This window comes from Carettochelys insculpta, chromosome 13, assembly GCF_033958435.1.
Source record: "Carettochelys insculpta isolate YL-2023 chromosome 13, ASM3395843v1, whole genome shotgun sequence".
Taxonomy (NCBI): Eukaryota; Metazoa; Chordata; order Testudines; family Carettochelyidae; genus Carettochelys; species Carettochelys insculpta.
In genome coordinates, this window is record NC_134149.1 from 15,333,521 (window position 1) to 15,354,914 (window position 21,394).

At 41.0% G+C, this 21,394-nt stretch overlaps 1 protein-coding gene across 2 annotated transcripts in view; it reads left to right on the forward strand.

Moving 5' to 3' along the window:
• Nucleotides 1–21,394, forward strand: part of STAG2 (STAG2 cohesin complex component) — a 214,849-nt gene that overhangs the window by 120,792 nt on the left and 72,663 nt on the right. For both annotated transcript variants that reach the window (XM_075007426.1, XM_075007427.1), the window contains 9 exons: nt 2,292–2,390; nt 2,503–2,582; nt 3,196–3,303; nt 11,644–11,755; nt 12,404–12,521; nt 17,214–17,317; nt 17,529–17,621; nt 17,863–17,952; nt 19,424–19,627. In XM_075007426.1, the coding sequence (XP_074863527.1) occupies nt 2,292–2,390; nt 2,503–2,582; nt 3,196–3,303; nt 11,644–11,755; nt 12,404–12,521; nt 17,214–17,317; nt 17,529–17,621; nt 17,863–17,952; nt 19,424–19,627 (1,008 nt within the window). The remainder of the gene's footprint in view (nt 1–2,291; nt 2,391–2,502; nt 2,583–3,195; nt 3,304–11,643; nt 11,756–12,403; nt 12,522–17,213; nt 17,318–17,528; nt 17,622–17,862; nt 17,953–19,423; nt 19,628–21,394) is intronic.

Sequence of the window (21,394 nt, forward strand, 5' to 3'; positions counted from 1 at the left end):
AAATTCAGATATAAAATATATTAAAGAAAATGTGAACCATAAGAAATGACTTAATCTTTTCAAATGCCTGCTTAGCCAGTGTCTTCAATACTGACTTTTGTAATTTTTAGGGTGTGTGTTTTTTTTTTTTTTTTTTTTTGTAAATAATTGTTTTTCATACTGACTTTTTGACAGTAGATTGTGTTTAGTTTTTCTGGCTGTTTTTTGCTTGCTGTGGTAGTTAAACAGTTTTGCTTGTTACAGTAGTGCTAATCTGCTTTCTGCATCAGAATAAAGTTTAAATTTCAGGAGGATTTGTCAGAGCATCTACTTTTGGCTTTTTGCAGTGGAAAACTTGGTACTTAAACATAAATAAGTTGCTAATTGGGATTGTGGTGCAAAAGCAGCTTGTGGAATACTACACTAAAATGAGTGCTTTAAGCACTAAAATTCTTCAGGTTGTTGTACTTTCTAATCTTGATGTGCACGCACCCCATGTACAGTAGCATGAAATTTTCCCCTCAGTGGTACTGACCAGGGAGGCTCAAGGTCTTTGTGCTGCCATGTTCCCTCAACATCAGTAGAAAGCACAAGACCCTCCCCTTCACACCTGAGCACACGTTGAAAGTATTCTTTGATGCTTTTGATATAGGTCGAGCCTCTCTAGTCTGTCACTCTATTAACCAGCTGTAACCATAATCCGACATGATTTTATTTAACCTGACAACCACCTATGGGTGTGGTGAGGTTTTCTATGGTCCCATGAAAGTTGTTTACAGCTGCCAGTCTTGGCTTTCGGTATTCTGTTCTGTTACTTAATTGTAATTTACTCCTAAATGTCTTCTAAGAGCACAGTAAGCAGTGGAAGTGTTGGTAATGCTTCTAGATAATATTGACCTCTTATGGTCCAGCAAATTTTTTGGTTTGGCACTGGTCAGGTCCTGAGGGTGCTGGACTAGAGAGTTGCAACCTGTAGCTACTTTTTGATGTTTATCAGTTCTTCGTCTGAGCCACGCTGCAGTGGGATGACACTGTGACTGGGCTTCAAGACCTGTGCCTCGTGCAACAAGGCTTTTCCCTTTAGTGACTCACACTGAAGCTATCTGAAGTGGCTCAGGGAAGCTTATATTTGGGACCATCACCAAATTTACAAGGATTTTAAGCACAAAGAAGTATTGGAAGGCCAAGCTGAAGTGTCTGCTCATGAAAGTGTCACTGAGAACTGTAACAGACCAGACTCTTCACTGAGTCCCTTGTAAAGAAGGTGCTCCTCCTACCACACTAATAGTACATGGAAGCAGAGGGTGCTTGAACCACCCCAATGGTTACCCATAGGAAAAAAAATTTCTGTGACTGTGTATGGGATGTGTGCATACCAAGAATAGAAAGAACATGTACATAAGAACATAAAGAACCACATTTATGACCATGAAAAATAAGCCACAGACCATGAAATCTGGTCTTTTATTTATTTTTACCCTGTACCATACAGATTGGTACAGAAAGACCAGCGTTTGTCACCCTAGGGGTTCCAATGGATAAAAGTGACTGGGAGGGAAGAGGTTTCACAAAGCTATAGTAGGGAGGTCACAGTGTTGCCATCCTTATTTCTCCACTCCCTTCAGAGCTGGATGGCTAGAGAGTGTCAGGTGCTAGCCAGTCATCCCGCTCTGAAGGCAGTGCCCCCCAGGAGTGGTGAAGAAGTAAGGCTGCCAGTGCTATACTATTCTGCCCTTTCTTCCACGCTGCTACTTTCTGACCTGGGTGGTCAGAGTGGTGATTTCTGGCCAAGGGCCTAGCTCTGAAGTCAGTACAGAAGTGCAGGGATGGCAGTATTGTGACAACTCCCCTTGCCCCTTACCTTGTCATGATCCTCTTTGATTCAGCGCCTGATCATTAAAACTCTGAATTTCAGATTTAAATATCTGAAACAATTAAATTTATGATTTTTAAAATACAGTGGCCTTAAAATTGACCAAAATGGACTGAATTTGGTAGGTCCCTAGATATGAACAACATGTATCTCAAACAGTTAAAAGTTCTAAATGTTTTTTACACTCTGAAAATGTAAAACAAATATCTATTGATGATACAAATATGATATGGATATCATAATCATAATCCTCATTTGTTTGCTCAAGAGAGAGGACGTACTAATCTTGCTAGTGATGCAGGAAGACAAAATAATGTGAACCACAGGAACTTTATTTTTATTTAGACTAATTCAGATTTTAGAATAGAAATATATGCTTTGAAGATGAAATAAACTTCTCAGATATTTGGTGTTAATTTAGTTCTCAATTTTATTTTAGCAAGGGGAGGTAAGACTCAAATGTCTTACTGCTTTGCAAGGACTTTACTATAATAAAGAGCTTAATTCCAAATTGGAACTCTTCACCAGTCGATTCAAGGTAAGTATGGTTGAATATTATGTTCAAGACAACAGACTTAAAGCTTTTTTTAAAAATTGTTCTTTTTTTACTTTGTGCTGCTTTGAAAAGTTTCCTTTTTGTTTGTTTGTAGGATAGAATTGTGTCTATGACTCTTGACAAAGAATATGATGTTGCAGTCCAAGCAATAAAATTACTTACTCTTGTTTTACAGTAAGTATATATATATCTATTTATGACCAATATGAAGTATGTGGACTTTGACTTACACTGATACAAAGGGTTAGAGACCTTAATGCTCCGAGAGGTTTGTCCATCTTACATTAACACAATGATGTAGAAAGGGTCAGCATGGAAATTTCCAGCCGGGATATCATCCCAACCTTTACCCAACTACTACATTGAAGAAGTAGAAATATTGGGATACTCACTCAATTTGAAGTTTTCATAGTACAGCTGAATTAAAAAGGTACACTGCAGGTATGATGCATTAGAGAGGAGGCATTAACTGAACTCCCTCTTTGGTCACAATGTTGTGTGTCCCCGATATGCTTTAGACAGTCTAGTGTAACTATGAAATGCTGTTACAAAAAGCTCTGTGTTTGTATTTTGAGACGCTTTGACAGTCAGTGGCCAGTTCATTTCAAACCTATTCTTTGAGGCAGTACTATAGGCAATTTGGCACAATCTTGATTAGTTTTATTGGAAGATACCTTTTATTTAAGGATGTAGAACACTTTAAAGGCAAAGCTTTCTTTTGACTCTTCTCCTGTCTAATTATAGCATTAGTATTTTTGTCCATTATTTTATTCCTTTCTCTTCCTAGGAGTAGTGAAGAAGTTCTGACAGCAGAAGACTGTGAAAATGTCTATCATCTGGTTTACTCGGCTCACCGACCAGTAGCAGTAGCAGCAGGGGAGTTTCTTTATAAAAAGTGAGGGGCAATGTTCTTAATCTTAATTTATTACCTTTTTATTGTATGGATTAGCTAAAAATAATACCGATATTATTTATCTTCTAGGTAGGAAAAGAGAAGTCTGAGTAAGGAAGTAGATGTTAAAATATTTTTGTTTTTTAAAATGAGGGACCACTGTAGATCACTGTTCAAACAGCAAGTGATGAAGACATACATAACTTGTAGTGGGAGCTGAATTGCAGGGGTGGTCATGCCTCAGATCTAAGAATTAGTCCTGATGATGGTTGGTGTTTGAGAATCTAGCAACTGCAGGTAATCTGACAAGACCCTACAAGTTGTAAACCTGTCTGATGAACTATTTTAGAGAATTTTTAAAACACTATTTCTGTGTAATGTAGTAGGTGCATAAAATACACACTTGCATAAGGAGCTCTTGGTTTTCTTCATCCATTGCCATCCCAGTTAAATTATGTGATCAGCACCCTAATCTCATGAATGCCATGGGAAATGTCACATTTATTACACTTAGAAGAAGAGATTCTTTTAAGGGAATCGACGAGGCTCTGTACTTCCTCTGCTGTAACTAATCCATATTATTTTTGATAATCTGCCTTGGTACATCCAACAGCCATTGTTGTTCATATGTTCCTGCAAAGCATCCATTTTTATCTTTAACCTTCAGTAAAACAATTCATTTAGTGTGTTAAATCAGTATTCACCAATTTTATAAAGATGCCCGTCTGTGGCATTTGTATATGGTCCTTATCAAGTTTACCCATTTGCAATAATGCTGTTTTTGTCATTTGTATTATTAGTGGGGATTGGTTCAGTTAATGTACTGACAAAGGTAGATTCCATCCATTGATATAAAAGGGTTTTCAGTCCTTTTGCTTATCAAATTGTGACTGTGTTGGTATTACATAGTTACTGAGATTGTAAGCTCTTTGGAGCAGTGATTGTCTTTTTGTACTGTTTTTGAACAGCTCCTCATACATTGAGGTCCTGGTACAGGATCATATCTCAGCCAGTACCTAGGGGTCATAGTGGACCACAAGCTAAATATGAGTCAGCAGCATGACACCGTTGCAAAAAAGCAAAGCTCATTCTGGGAAGTGTTAACAGAAGTGCTGTAAACAAGACACAAAAAGTAAATGTTCTGCTCTGATTAGGGCTCATCTGGTGTACTGTGTTGTGCCATGAGTACAGGGAACTGCACTTGATGCCTTCTCGATGTTCGTTCCAATTCTATGGCTTTATAATTCTACATATGATTAATAATTACTTGGATAGTGAAAAGTCCTTTTGTAAGACACTTATATTTTTAGGCTATTTATAAGAGAGAAATCTCATTAAACCATAGCAAGTCTGCCTATGTGGCATATCAGTGCGTTTATGACTTGGCTTCAGTTCTGCAGACTTGCTCCACTTTAAACACTTGATTATTGAGTTTGAAGTTGGACAACTCTAATGCTTAAAGTTAAGCACGTGCTTAACTTAAGGGCTTAAGCTTTTATGGGCTTTAAGGCCTAAATCCTGCATGCCACTAATTCAGAGGCAACTTTTATCAGTTCCTGAAACGTATAAAGGTGCCCCTTTGGAGTTTAAATCATACTTTTGCCAATAATGATTAGAGGCTAGATCAGATATCTGATCTGCAAAGCACTGTCATTCTACTCAGAAATTCATCGTATGCTTGTTTCAGAAAAGTAGAGAGTCATGCTTCAGTGTCCAGTTAGTAATACCTTTTTTCGCTTTGTCTGGATACTGTTTATAGTGCTTCGTAGTTTTCTGAACAGAAGGAAGGGGGTTTAGAAAGGCAGTTTCCTAAAGGTTTAAAGAAAATTTAGTTATGAATAATTGGAAGTTCATGAAGTTCTGCAGATCTATACTGATTTCTCCATTCTTCTTGGAGAAGGTTTTGTGAATGCTATAACAGCTATCTGAAACACAGTTAAATCAAAAGGCAGCAACTGTAAAACTTATTTTTAAAGACAACTTTAAACATCCATTCAACCTCTCCCCCCAAAAAAATAATCTATATGCACAAGCAAAACACATACTTCACTAATAGTTTGTACCAGTCTTGTAGTAATATCAGTGTCTTGATATAAATCAGCTATGACAATTAAGGTTTCTATTGTAGTGTTCTGTACGGTAGTAGATTTGTATCTCTAAATTGTGATGGTAAAGCGTAATTGCATTTTCCCATTCCACATTAGTAAAAGGAACTGATGAAAGGATACAGTACTTAACGTAAAATTTGGATCTTCACTGTAGTGGGATAATGATCAAAGAGCTCGATTAAGTTGTTCTTAAAAATACATATTGATAAGGACATCCATGGTTGCGTTTTTTTAGGCTAAAATTAAGAATGATTAGTCCTTTCTGCTTAAGTGCATAAATAAGCACCTTCTGATGTCAAGATATAAGCTGCTTCTTCAAAGGTTTGTTCATGTCCATTACACAATAGGTGTGTGTGCTCACCACATGAATGAGTGCCAGTTTTCCCCTCAGGCATATCCATACGGGAGCATCCCCAGCGACCCCTGGAGTGGTGCTTTCATGGCATGGTAGAAGGGGTGCTGCATGCTCCACTACCCCCTGTTCCTTCCAGTCACCAGTGACAAAACTGCTGTGCTCTAAAAAACTTCTTTTCTTGCTGCAAAGGCAATTATCTTTGCATAGATAGCTGTGCATAGTGTTAATTGTTACTGTTAGTTATCTCAGTTGATATCTCAGACATTGACCTTAAGGCACTTCTGTTGGAGTTGGTGCTGGCCCTGGCTCCACAGACCAAATTGGACTTGCCCTTGATCACTGAAGGCTCGGTGTACAGTACTCCATTGGTGCTTTCATAAGGCTGGCACCGTTCCCCCACTGCAGTCCCTGGCTCTGAAAAAGAAGCATCAAATGAGGGGCGTTCCCCCAAATGCTGCAGGGGCATGCAAAGATGGGGGCAGAGACCAGGTCTGTGTCAGATAACTCATCAACCCCCTCCAAGAATCAGTGGCTGGTTCAGGTAGAGCAACTAAACCCTTCCCATCTTGCTCTGGTGATGCCAAGTATTAGTGAATACCTCAGGTACATGGAAGAACTGTCGACACTAGGTGGCCGTTAGACATTGCAGCACGTACAGCCAGTGCTGACTGCAGGCAGTGTCACAGTCCAAAGGAAAGCTGATACTGGGCCTGATGCAGGCATGATTTTTACAGCAGCCCCTCAAGTTACCATCCCACCAGCACTCCCACATGCATAGCCTGCAAGCATTGGACATTGAGAGAATGGCTTTGCATGCACATGCATGTGCGTGCGCACACACTGCTCTGGGTATAGGAGGCAGGAGTTGGTGGCACTTATCAGCACCTCAGAAACCATAGGTGGTTTCCAGGCCTCCTATAGTTCACACAGAGTTGGTTCCCAGTGACCCAGAGACCTCAGTGTTCCTCTTGAGACCACTCAATCAATGGACTCTGTCATCATCATGCTAAGTACTGGGCCACTTCTTGACACTCATGGTTGAGAAGGTCTTTGGACCGTAGGTCCCAGTCCTAGTGCACGTCCCACTCAGGATAGCAGTACCTTGTGAGCATTAGGCAACATCAGTCACTGGGCTCCTGTTGCTGTTCCGCCAATCCACACCACTCTTCGAAGGCCTAGGACGGAGACACGTTGAACAGATCCTCTTGAGCCCATACCTCTTGCCAGATAGCAGACATCTGGAGACTTGCATGTAACTTGTCCCTGAATAATGAGGGAGAAGCCTTGGAAGCCAGCACCATGCAGGACTCCCTGTTTCAGGGCCAAACTCTGACACTGGTGGCACTGCTCCCCTCCAGGATGCTGCCACCACAGGAATGGGGGCAGCATCCAGTGCCTTGCTTCCCATGGAATACATGGCAGTTTACTCAATCCACCCAGCTGACACACCCAACGTTGGGGATATATGAGTGGTCCTTAACATTGGGCTTCCTCTGTCCCAAGGAGAACCTCAGAGAAAGGCACTGAGTCACAGCACTCTGGCAAATGTAAAAGTCTGCTCTGGAAGAGATGGCCATAGATGTGACTGCATTGGCATCCACTTTGACTGTCCTGCAAGAGACCATTGCAAGCCCACTACCCCTAGTACTGCAGGAGGATGACAGGGTGCATCAAGAGCTCCTGAAGCATGTAGCAGCTAATGTAGGGCTTCAGGCAGAGGAGCTTGAGGAAGCTGTGGACATGCTCTTCAGTTTGGGTGACCTGCTCTTGAATGAAAAGGTCCAAAAGATCACCACAGCCCTGTGCCATAACCCCTTCCTTTTCTGACCATCAACAAAAGGCCTGAGAAGAAGTACTTTGCCTTGGCCAAGGACCATGACTACCTTTACTACCATTCTGCATCTGAGTCCCTGGCATTGGAGTGGGTTAATCAACGGGAGAAGCAGGGGCAACATCCAAGAACAAAATCTCCAAGACTGGAGCTGTTTGGTTTGAAAGATTGTGAGTTGTTTACCACCAAACTCTTCTTGGCTGTTAGGATTTCAACATATGGCAGGTCCATGATTAAGTCTGAGGCAGTGCTCTCAGAAGATTCTAGGAAGGAGCTCAAAGCCCTCTTGGAAGAAGGAATGGTGGTGGCCAGAATGGTATTGCAGGCTGCATTTGATGCAGCAGGTTTAGTTGCTCACATGATGGTGTATGTTGTTGCTATGCACTGATCTTCCTTGTTGCTTCTCTCTGGTCTGTCTTCAGAGGTGCAGTATTTTCCCCAGGACCTTCCTTTTGATGGCCATGCTCTGTTTGCTGAACAGATTCAAAGCTATGTGGCCTAAAGGACTTCTGCCCTACACTTAACCTGGGTTGTATGTTCCTGCCCTAACTCAAAAGCACTTCAGAGTCTTGCAGCCCACAGTTAGTCAACCACAACAACAGCCCACTGTGCAAAAGAGCATGGTATGCAAGTGTAGCTGGAGCCAGTCCTCTGCTCCTGCCCAGTGAGGCTCCACCTGCCCCAAGCAAGGAGTAAAGAAACAATTTTGGGGATATGCCCAAGCATGACATACCAGACATCTGAGTGTATCCAATCTCCCCATTCCTCCTGCCCTATTTGGCAACTGACTTTCCAATTTTGTTCTAGCATGGGGTTCTATTACATTAGATTGATAGATCCTAAATACTGTCTTCTAGGGATGTACTCCCCCAATTCCTCACTAACATCCCCACCCTCTGGTCTCTTTTCGGGGACGCTTCTTATGAGAGCCTTCTTGCACAGAAGATTCAGGAGTTGTTAAGGGTGGGGGCCCCAGTACTGGAACAGAAGATTCCATTCCAGATATTTCCTAATTTCTCAGGTCCAAGGGAGGTCTGTTCCCCATCTTGGACCTGAGAGGTCTCAATGTGTATATATGGAAACTCAAATTTGTCGTGGTCTCTTTGACTTCCATTATCCCTACTCTGGATCTGGGAGATTGCTATGGTGCCCTCAACCTGAAAGATGCTTACTTCCACATGGTGATTTTTCCTGGCCTCACAGATGCTTCCTCGGCTTCATGATGGGACCTTCCCACTACAAGTATACAGTCCTCCCATTTGGTCTGGCCATGGCATCATGACTATTTACCAAGTATATGGTGGTAGTGGCTGTCTACCTCACATGTTGGAGAGGACAAATTTACCCTTACCTTGACAAGTGGTTGATGGAGGACAGCTCTGGTTCCCAGGTCTGAAGCAGTATAGCAGTCCTCTTGGTGACTTATTAGTCCTTTTGACTCCTAGTCAATGACAGAAAGTCCACATAAGTACCAGTCCAGAAAACATTTATCATTGAGGTGCATATCTCAAACTATGTAAAGAGCTTTCCTGCTCCTAGACAGATATGAAGCCCTAACAAACCTCATAGGAAGGGTATCTGAGTTTTCCCTGAGTATGACCATAGTTTGCCTGCGTCTACGAGGCCATGTAGTAGTGTGTATGTATGTGGTCTGCCATGCCAAGCTTCATAAGTGGCCGTTCTAGCAGAGGTTTGCCTTGGCTTACTCACGGTCTTCAGGCCACTTGGACAGATTAGTCATAATTGCCCTACAGGTGCTTGCACCCTCCAGTAGTAGAGAGTTTTGGACAATACTGTGGAGGAAGTGCCATTCAAGGCACCCACTCCTTTCCTAGAACTAAGGTCTGATGCCTTGGACCTTGGCTGGGGAGCCCACCTCTGCAATCTCCAAATCCAGGGGTTGTGGACCCCAGAGAAGGAAAGATTCTAGGTAGTAGAGGGGCAGGGGTGGGGAGGGCGTCAAGAATTAGATTAAGGCAAGTAGGCGAATGAGCCCCTATAGTGATATTCCACAGAGACTTTAACAATCTGCATCCCACCATCAACTTACGCCTCTCTACTTTCTGATTTGTTCACCTTGGTAACTTTTTTTCTGATTTGTCCACCTTGATTACTGCTTTTGGTTCTCTGTGCCTTACATATTGTGTGTGTTCTGGTATGGCTATGGTCTGAAGAAGTGGGTCTGTGCCACGAAAGCTCACCTAATAAATTGTTTTGTTAGTCTTTAAAGTGCTACTTGACTGCTTTTTTGTTTTGATAATATGCAGACTAGCACGGCTTTCTCTCTGTTGCTTACAGTATGTCCAGCAGGTTGGTCTTAGTAGTAGGAAGCTGTCTGCATGCCTAGCATACCAGGCAAAGTGGACTAGAGCCCTTCAGAATGCAGACTAGTGGACAAAGTGCCCTTCAGAATGCAGTATCTTGCCACATTATACCGCAGCACAGGTCATCCTCCACTGTCTGCTACAGCTCAGGAACCAAGGTCTAGTGCACTCCTCTATCTGAGTGCACTTTGCCATCCTCTTTGCTTTTCCCAAGTCAATCCAAGGTCAGTCCATCATCTTTCATGACTTGATGGTGAGATCCCTTCTGGGTCTTGAGAGACTCTACAACCCCCACTCCACCCCCAAAGTATGGGACCCAGACTTTAACCCAGTCATCTCCCCACTCAGTGGACCTCCCTTTGAGCTATCTGTTCTTGTTCCCTGTCCCACCTATCCTGGAAGATGACCATTCTGTTAGCAGTTACTTCAGTGAGACAGGTGGTGGAAATCAGAGCCCCGATCTCAGAATTCCCATACAGAGTTTTCTACAAAGAAAGTCCAGCTGTGGCTGCACCTGGTCATTTTACCAAAGGCCATTTTCGCCTTTTACATTAATCGGAATATAGTCCTAGCAGCAGGCCTCCTGAGGTGGAGGGGAATGAGGGCATTTGTCCCTGGGCTTGGTGATTCAAAGGGGCTGTCCCAAACCCTTTTAAATTGCCAATGGAAGTCTGCTGTGCATGGCTTTGAGGGCTGGGGAGTCGGGGATGCTGTGGCCTGGGCAGTGCAAAGAGCTGATTGCCATCATCCATACCCCTTCTGGGGATACAGAGATACTCCCCACACACTGGTGGCTGTTGGCCCACTCCCTACCAGTCTTCAACCCTGAGCCTCAGAGGTTGGCAGAAAAGCTGCAGATGCATGCCCTGGGCATCGGGAGGCACTGGCTTTCTGCTTGGAGCGTACCAAGATTTTATGCTGATCGACGCAGCTCCTTATGGGCATCGTCAATAGAATGAAGGACCTTGTAAGTGTCTGCTCACCAGCATTGGAATTAGATTGCCTCTAGTATCCGGAAAAGCTATGAACTGGCAAGAGCCCCTTAGTCACCCATCATCCAAGCTTACCTGACTAGGGCTCAAGCCTCGTTTGCAGCCTCTTTGGCATATGGGGCAATCCACAAAATTTGCACGATGCACTGTGGGCTTCAGTCTACATGTTTGTCTCACTGTGTCATTACCCACCTAGCAGGTCAGAAACAATGATGTGTTCATCAAAGTTGTGCGACCATCAACACAGCCTTGCACCCCTACCCTCTGCCAACGGCATTGCTTGCGATCACCTGTTGTGGAAGGGACATGAGCTATCACTGCAAGAAGAAAAGTTAGCTGTTGATAATTCATGGTTTTTGAGCTGTGCTGCCCATCCCCATTCCATATCCCGCTCTCCTACCACATGGTCAGAATTTCCAGTAATAGGGAACTGAGAATGGGGGCAGGGAGCATGCAGCATCCCTTTTACCATGCCATGGAGGTATAACTGCAAAGGTTATTAGGGCTGCAACCCTACAGGTATTGCTGAGGGAAAAATTTCCGGCACCAGTGCTTATGGCAAGCATGCACTCCTATTAAGTGCATTAATAGGTGCTTATATGCTCCTTTTAAATATGCAGCATTTGTTACTGTTGGAAACAGGATACTGTAATACCTTTAGTTTATTTCAGTCTAGCATTTCTTGTTTCCTTTAAGGAGAAAATAATTCATTAAAAATAATTTATTTTCATAGGCTTTTCAGTCGCAGAGAACCTGAAGATGATGGGCTACTTAAAAGGAGAGGGAGACAAAGTCCGAATGCTAATCTTGTGAAGACATTGGTGTTTTTCTTTTTGGAAAGTGAAGTAAGTTGTTTCATGTTATCCGCTATATCACTTTGGCTAAGAGAGAGCTCCATGCTTTCTTCCTCACATGTACTGTAGGTCCATACTGGTTTCCTGTTTTAAATGGTTACTCTAAGAAGCTGTATTGAAGAACGCTTTTAATGAGGTAGGCAGCTAGTCACTTAAAATTGTATGATAAGCACCAAGAAAATAGAAGGCACAGAAGTGTGGACTTTGTGCCTTCGTCTGGGTGTTGAATGTCTCCTATAAATAAATGGGAGTATATAGTGCCTTGCATGATCAGAGGTGTTGGGAAAATTAGGCATGGCATTTCCATATACAGATTTGGAATCAGATAAGTCACATTTTACTTTCTGCTGCTTCAAGCTGTGTCTAAGTAACTGTTAGTGACTTAAATTGAAAAAAATGCTAAAATAAAAATCAGAGGAAGTTGATGAAAATATATTTTAAAAGTCAGTTATTACTTAGATGCTGCAGCAGTATTATCTCTGGGTTCATGTACCACAGAGGTAAAAAAACTTTGTTCCCTTTGGAGTCAGATATCCCTGACTCAGGCACAAAGTAGCAAGAGTAGCCAACTGCATTGTAGCCAGTTTTATGACTTTCTTTTTCATTGGCTGAGGAATATAACTACTATGTTCTTTTTAGTTACATGAACATGCTGCTTATCTTGTGGACAGCATGTGGGACTGTGCAACAGACCTCTTGAAGGACTGGGAATGTATGAATAGTCTTCTGCTGGAGGAGCCACTCAATGGAGAGGAGCGTAAGAGATTTCATTATACTTTGCTGTCCAGATTGATATATTGATAATTTTTTTCAGTATTTCGTACAGTAAAGATACCAAGACTAAGTCACCCACATTTTTAGAATAATTTAAACAGAATGTAAATATCAAAACAAAAAAGCAGTGAAGTAGCACTTTAAAAACTAACAAAATAATTTATTAGGTGAGCTTTCGTGGGACAGACCCACTTCTTCAGACCATAGCCATACCAGAACAGACTCAATATTTAAGGTACAGAGAATCAAAAATTTTCTTTTGGTTTTTGGTTCTGTGCCTTAAATATTGAGTCTGTTCTGGTCTGGCTATGGTCTGAAGAAGTGGGTCTGTCCCACGAAAGCTCACCTAATAAATTATTTTGTTAGTTTTTAAAGTGCTACTTTACTGTTTTTTTGTTTTGATAGTATGTAGACTAGAATGGCTTTCCCTCTGTTACTATTCAGAATGTTAATAGTTTCAGATTGATATAGACTGCTCAAACTAGATCACTAATGATTTAGCTAATTGTAGTGGAACATTCCAATAGTAATGCCTGTTAGAATGCTCTAGTGAACCTGTCCCTCCCCTTTCTGCTTTGAACTTAGTGTGGCAGGAAGTAAAATAGGCGGTGTATTATGTTGATTTTTCTTAGACCTGGTCTGCACTAGGTATCAAATTCCATCCCAGATGCGCAGTTCTAGCCACTCCATCAGCGTAGCCAGAATCAATGTATCAGGTTTGACTTTGTTCCCTGGTGTAGATCTGGGCTCCTTGGCCTCGTGCCGACGTCTCATACTGCATTTCGCAGCGTGGAGTATCAGGGTGGATGGCTGAGCCAGAGAGATCAATGTTGCTATGTCTTTACTGACACAGCAAAATCAAACTTTGGCAGCCAAATCACGGCACGTTGAACCCTCAGTAAGTATAGACATCCCCTCAGTTCCTTCTCACCACAGCCATAAACAGATTAGTAATACAGAGTCATTGAACACTGATTCATTTTGATGGACCCTTATTGGTACTGATGCCTTCATATTTTAGTTGGATGTTAACTCTTTCTTCTCCATAATTCCTTTTATTGCTCTAAGTAAAAATGATGTTTTTTCCTTGATTTCTTATGTGTGAAAAACAAAGACCGTAAAACTTTAGATTTGAAGAGGTAAAGTTCTTGCACTGTGAGTTTTTCCCGCTTTGAGGGCACATATACAATGTTTGAATAGACAGCAGCCGAGATCCCCTGCTGTTTTATTGCTCCAGCTACAGCATCTTCCAAAAGGGAACATAAAAAATGCTTTCAGCCGGTGGTCTTATGGAAACCATAAGCAGCTAAATCTTCCTGTTTCAAAATGCAGGGAAATTTAGGTACTGAGAGAGGAGCCTCAGCTTTAAGCTGTTTGCCTCTTCAAAAAGAACCAATCCTGGAGAGCATGTGACTAATGATCTGGGACTTCCACATCTGCACACTGAGGTGCAGAAGTGGTACATATAAGGTCCATCCTTAACACAGTGAAGGATTATATTATGGACTAGTATTGTATCATGGATTCATAACCTACCCTGGATAAAACACGACTTTTCTCACATCCAGAACTTCATTTATAAGCTTGTTAAAACACTTCCTCAGTGTTTGGTTGCTACTGGATGACATACAGTTATTATTTGTATTGGTGTAGCATATAGGAGCTCTGGTCTCAGACTGAGGAGCCCATCATGTTAGGAACTATACACACCCAGTACAATGATAGTTTGGTTTTGTTGCTTCAAGCTTGTGGAAAACCTTCATTCAGATCCACTTCTGAATCAGGAGCCCTTGTGCAGCAATATATATGGTAGCAATGCCAGTTGATTCTTTTTTTCTCCAGTAAAGAGAAAAACCTTACAAGCTAATTTAGTTTCCCTAGCAGTGCCAGCCTCCTCAGACATGCATGAATCTCCTCTTAGGACAGACTTGCCTCCCTCCTCATACTCCCGGGGAAGTGTCTTATCTCCTTCAGCTTTTCATTTCATAGAAAGATATCATATGCACATTTTGATCTTTAATCAGGCCACAATCATTCTGATAGCTTTCCTTGACCTTTTCCTGAGGAATGGTACAGGAAACCTAAAGAGTGTAATTGACACACTCAGTTCCACCATGACAGGCCTTAGGGCCATCAGGTCTTTGCCATGGATTATTATAGGGAATTCTCTCTCGAGTACTGACAGGACTGAGAGGTACTACCATGGACAACACGGTGGTATTTGTCTTCCTTTGTTATCCGATATGAAAGGGCCGAAGGAGAAAAAGATGCAAAACTCATAGTCTAGACACAGCCTTTGATGCTTTTTGTACAGGTTGCTCTCTAATGCGGTGCTCTCTGGTTCTGCAACATCCATCATCCAGCCTGATTTTACTTAGCTAGATGTCCATTTATCTCAGCTGTGGCCAAGGTTCCTGTAGTCCATTAACTATACTAGGGTCAACATTTTGATCAGATAAATGTACTAGTATTTTTATGCCTACCTCTATAGTTTCCACTCCATGCATCTGAAAAAAATGCGGTTTTGCCCACAAAAGCTTGTGCTCAAATAAATCTGTGCGTCTTTAAGGTGCCACAGGACACCTAGCTGTTTTGCAGGTACAGTCTAACACGACTACCCCCTGATATTTACCCAGCTCCAGATTCTCCCCACTTAACTGTAAAAGCCACAGGAACATCACGAAGCTGGTACTTTATAATTAAGAAAGGCAAAGTAGATTCAGACACATCTCTTGTGCTCTTGTAACTGGAAAATATTCTTTTTGTGGGAGTTAGGCAATGTCACAAACTCAGCTTCAGTTTCTCTCCAGTCCATACTACGATACTTCATTTGAAATTCTTGGGACTCATTGGGTGATTAAAGTATCTATCATAGCTATCTCAATTCATCAAAATTTATTCAAGGAAGATGTTAGTTAGCCATGATGTAGATTCTTGAAGTTGATTGCTGGCTTGCATTCCTTTACCCATGCCTACCTGGGGTCTCAATTTAGTAGTTACTCACTCATGTTGCTTCCTTCTGGACTCCTGAAAGGATGTTACCTGTCTTCTCTCTCAACACAGGCTTTGTTGTAACTATAAATCATCCAGAAGAGTGAGTGAGAGACAAATTTCACTGTTGACATCCACCTCCCAATTTGTTTCCAGTGGTGTTACAGCCCTCTTGGTCCTGGCTAATCAGAGGCAAGGTGGATAAAAGAGAGAAGCTTTTGAATGACACAGGGTTTTCTTTCTGGACTGTTTCAAATTTCAAAAAGCCCTGTATCTTCAAAGGTTTGTCTCTCTAATCACAAAAGCTGCTCCCAGAAAAGATAATACCTTATCCGCCTTGTATCGCTGACACCTTCCCATGTCCTTTTAAGGTCTGTCACAAAGATAAAATGTGTATCCAAACTTTTTCCTTAATATGCTTACAGAATTTCTTTTTAGTCAGTCTGTAAACATACTGGGTTTTTTCCCTGTACTTCTGTCTCATTCAGAGGAAGTAACTACATACCTTGGATGCTATAGTAGCATTAGCTTTCTGTTTGACTATCTTTCAGGAATATAGGGAATCACCTAAACTGTATCTCCCAAAAGTGTAGGTCAGGCTATTGCATACTAATGATTTTCTAAATGGTCTTAGACTCTGTATTAAATAATGTTATAAAAACACATCTGTTCATCCGGTAGATCTTACAGTGTACTTGATTAGAGTAAAGGCCAGTTTCATTATTCAGCCTCAGACGTATTCTCAGATTTAAAACCTGTCAAGCTGCTTTTTAGAACACTATTCATACTTTCACCAAGCATTTCTTACAACTGTTATCTATATCGGATGCACAGTTTGGTGAAGCGGAATTAGTCTATTAAACTAGGTCTCCTTTCGTGCTTTCTGGAGAGAGGGGTACTGTTTGCGACACTCAGGTATGCAAATACACAGCAGTCATTTGAAGAAATGAAAGATACTCGCATAAAATCAGTTCTTTCTTGAGATGGATTCTGCACATTCATACTGCTGGCTTGTCGTCCTGTCTTCCATGGAATCCTAATTCGAGTTTGAACCAGAGACATACAGTAAGTATATCAAGTCACCTTCCAGAGCTCTGTTCTCTGAGCATTTGGAGTTGCAAGGTTTGAAGAAGTAGAGAGCATGAGGGTGCCCCAAGTGCTACTGCTATGAGAATGTTCCTCAGATCTAAGCTGTACTACGCTCTCATCCCAATATTTGAATGAGAAGAGGTCATCGTGTAGAATACCAGTTATTGGTGAATAACTTGAGTTCTCTTTACTGTTGTTTACAGTTATAGGTGAATCCCTTGAATTCTATTTACTGTCACATCTACATAGTTTTTTTTTTGGTGGTAGGGGGAATAGGAGAATTGCACATTCTGCTGCACCTGTGACACAAGCATAGCCTTGTTTATACTAGAAGAAAATACCAAATTTACAGCGCAGATCATGTGACTCTGTGGCATCATTTCCCTAACTTTGTGTTGTAGAGCATCTTCACTTTCCCTTGGTCTGAATAAGAGTTGAAGGTGTTTTGCATCTCACTAGTTTGTGAGCCATTGGCTTAAAGACTTTGAAATAAGCCTTGTTGCCTGATGTTTAAGGACTTCAGTGACATGGAACTAACACATTTAAAAAGTAGCAAATAAATTGCAATTATGATCTCTCTTCTTTTTAATTTCAGCTCTAACTGATAGACAGGAAAGTGCACTGATTGAAATAATGCTGTGTACGATTCGACAGGCAGCAGAATGCCATCCACCTGTGGGAAGAGGAACTGGGAAAAGGGTATGACCTATAAGCTTAGAAAAAAGATTTATTGTTGCAAGAGAAATTATGTAAAAGTCTGAGGAGTTATTGTTGTATATTAGTGTTCAGAGCTATTGTATGCATGTTTTTGTTTTGTTTTGCTTAAATGATATCAGATAAGGAAAGTATAAAATAGTTTAATCCAAAAACCTGTTTAAAAAACAAAATCTTTCTTACATCAATAATTTAGGTTCTGACAGCGAAAGAAAAGAAAACACAACTGGATGATAGAACAAGAATTACAGAGCTTTTTGCGGTGGCTCTTCCTCAGTTATTAGCAAAAGTAAGTTTATTTCCGTTTGCCGGTGATGGTTAAGTTGTCAAAATGTAAGGTAAATAGTGCACGTCTCCCCATGTCCTTTATATCATTAGAAACTACAATATATTAGATACTTGTTTAGTTTTTGTTTTGGACATGTTAGTAATGAATAGATAGATGTCATATAGCCTAGAACTTCATTGTATTTAAAAAACAAAAACAAAACAAACTTGTAGCCCTTAGTTATTTATGTTTAATTTGACAGTATTCGGTAGATGCAGAAAAAGTGACCAACTTGTTGCAGCTTCCGCAGTATTTTGACTTGGAAATCTATACCACAGGACGATTAGAAAAGGTAAGATTAAAATAAAATTGGAAATAAAACTGAACTGAGACGTTCAGCTCACTGATATTTTAGGCATCAGTGCTAAATGGATGCAATCTGCTTGTGTAAATTCTGTTTCCTCTGGTTCATCATTATCAGTGAAGATAGAGCCTGAGTTTCATGGTCTTCAGTGTCTATTTGAGAGTCAGGGAGCCTGAATTGTGTTTAGAAAGATTTCTTTTCCAAGGTCAGTGGTGGAGAGTCCAGATGGGTGATTGTCATGTAAGAACATCTCATTTCTGGGATGTTAAGGTTATTACATTTAAGAACACATACACCATTTGGGGAGACAAACTGGTGCTAATCTTAGTTATAACTAGTGTAATTAGTAATTTGGGATTGGGAAGTGTTTCTGAACTGTGTCTAGCCATCATCATTAATTCAACTACTAGCTCTCTTTTATTTTGTGTTTTATATTTAAATGTTAATTTTGGTCTGTGTTTTAAATTTGTAATCTTCAGTGGACCCCCCTCCCTCCCATTTATTTTACGTTTTGTAGTGCTGCTCTTATTTTCTCTGTAGCAGACCCTTGACTCTTGAAGAGGTTGCATTTCTGCACAACCCTGCATAAGTGAAATTTCATGTTGCTCTGGGGGAAGCAGGAAACTGACCAGTGCAGTGTCACTGGACAGTTTCATGTCTCCTATAAGGAGTGCAGAACTGGGCGCCAGGCTCCAGCTTCCTGCCACTCACAGGAGCAGGGAAATTGACCAGGGCTGATGCCCTGGTCAGTTTCCCTGCTCCTCTAGGAGCTGGAGTCTGGCTCCCAGCTCCGCACTACTCAAAGGAGACAGGATGCTGTCTGGTGCTGCTGCACTGGTCACTTTTCCAGCTCTGATCAGTTTTGGCAGCCAAGAGTCAGGCTGCTGCCCTGACAGGAGCTGGGAAACCACTCCTGTCATTGGCGGCAGGCTGACTCTCGCCATCCCTGACAGGAGCGGGGAGACTGCGACCCCCGACAGAAGCGGGGAGAACACTCTTGTCAACAAGAGCAAGTCAGGCTGCCGCTCCTGGCAGAAGCGGTTTCCACACTTTTGTTGGTAGCGACAGCCAAGAGTCAGGCTCTCAGCTGCCTCCACTGACAGGATCAGGGAAACTGACTAGCACAGCAGCTCCTGTGAGTGGTGGGGAGCTGGTGCCTGGCCCCTGACTGTCCGCCACTCACAGGAGCTGGGAAATTGACCAGTGCTGCTGCACTGGTCAGTTTTTCAGCGTTCCTGAGCGGCGGGCAGCCTGGGGCCAGGTACCAGCTCCTTGCCACTCGGAGTCTCATTAAACCAAGATTCGCACAACTTGTGTGTGTATCTCGGGGTTATACTCTATTGTCAGTTTTCTTATAGAGTGTTCTTACATGCTCTATGGCACAGTCATGAAAGTTACAAAATCTAAAAATCATAGCTTTCATAAATAGAATATAATTTGAACTTTTTAACTTTTGTAGCATTTGGATGCCTTATTGCGACAGATCCGGGATATTGTAGAGAAGCACACAGATACAGATGTGTTGGAGGCATGTTCTAAAACGTATCACGCGCTCTGTAATGAAGAATTCACAATCTTTAACAGAGTTGACATTGCAAGAAGTCAGTTAATAGATGAGCTGGCAGACAAGTTTAACCGCCTTCTGGAAGATTTTCTGCAAGAGGTATGTCATTTCTTGTTGGCTTGTTATCTGCAAAGCGTACTAAATCCACTCAATTTAGAACACGTTGAATATAGTAGTCAGTGATACACCATTTAATGTTTATATGTAATATAATACATACTGTCATAATATACCTCTTCAGTTGGTGGCAGTTTTGTTTATTATCCTTGCAGTCTGAGGTGAGTCAGAAATCTTGTGGTGGTTTAAAACATAACTTCATCATCTCTCTTCATGCTTTTAAGTTCATACAGACCTTTGCTTTGTAAACATTCAAGTTTCAAACTTTGTATGTGGTACTTAGTCATTTAACTTGCAAGTTTTGCAAATAACACTTTTAATTGACATCCATGCTTGTGTGTTTTTAGTCTTCTTTCAATTGTAACTATTTTTGTAATGATTTGCTGTAGTATATGCAAGCATCAAAGGTACTAGTTGCAATATTAGGAAGTATTTTTTTTTTGTTTAAACAGTCTTATCTCACTGTTCAAATATTAATAGGAGCTTAAACACCAGGAATGAAGATGAATTATGTAGACTGTAAAAATGATTATCCTGTGAACACTGGCAAGAAAAACATCCTGACATTAAGATACACTAGGTATTGGAATTATTTCCCAAAAGAAATGATAGCAGTTCCTTTACATGTGATATTTAAAATGGAAAAAGGACAAAGGGATAAATTTTCCAATATTGCCTGAGCAACTTTGCATTATGAAGTCTAAGACTCCATTGACAAATCAGTAAGACTTAGATTCCTTTGGCACTTACACTCTTTTAATCCCTTGCCCAACCCCTCCACACCCAGTATTATGAACAAGATCATCTGATGTTTCTGTCTTTATCATCTGGAAGAGCTGTAATGAAGTTTACAACTTTAAGCTTTTATGCTTTTGTGACTTTTACCAAAATTACTACCGTGTTTGGAATGCTGCGTTGAGGCTTTACATTGTGTATTGGCTGTTCTCTAGGCATAGAGCAATTGTTTCAGATTTATATAGGAAGAAAAAAGTAAAAATCTAATGGCATTTCATTGTTAATGGTACTTCTAATCAAAACGTAATACAGGCTTTTAAAGTGGGGTGAGGAAATGGAAAAGATTTGAATTGGGGTGAATCAGTCTAACTCCAGTTATAACTAGCTTTCAGGAAGGAAGCAACTAAGAACAATGAGCTCTGTGGGGCAGGGATCTTGTGTTCTACTGTGCTGAAGCACTTTACACAATGGAGACTTAAATCCAGATGTCTTTTGGATGCTACCATAGTCCAAATTAATATTACTCAACCAAGTGGATTAGATTCAGCACAATCTATTTTAACTTTTTGGGATCAGAAACTGAAAGATTTTGCAGATGAATAATTTAAAGGCACTTTGTTTTCTTCATCATTATTGTTGCTTGTTCATGTAATTCCTCTGTGGCAGATACGTGTTAAGCACTCTGTAAATCCCAGTGTGTATTAAGTATCTTTTATTCTTGATATATTTCAGTTGAAAGTGAGAGGGACCCTAACTAAAATATGTCCTTTTAAAGACAGTTTAGTTTACCTGTAGTATCTAAACAAAAAAAGAAAATACAAATTTTGCCAAATTTTAATAATTTCTCAAACAAGTTTTGTGACTTCCATATCCCACTGACTAAATTACCAAGAGGATAATTTCCTCAGCTACCCCACCGAATGACAGTGTTAATGCTGTTGTTCAACCAAATTTTCCTGAAAAGTTTGTTTTATATATTAAAAATAAAACTAAAATAAAATAGCAGTTAGTCTT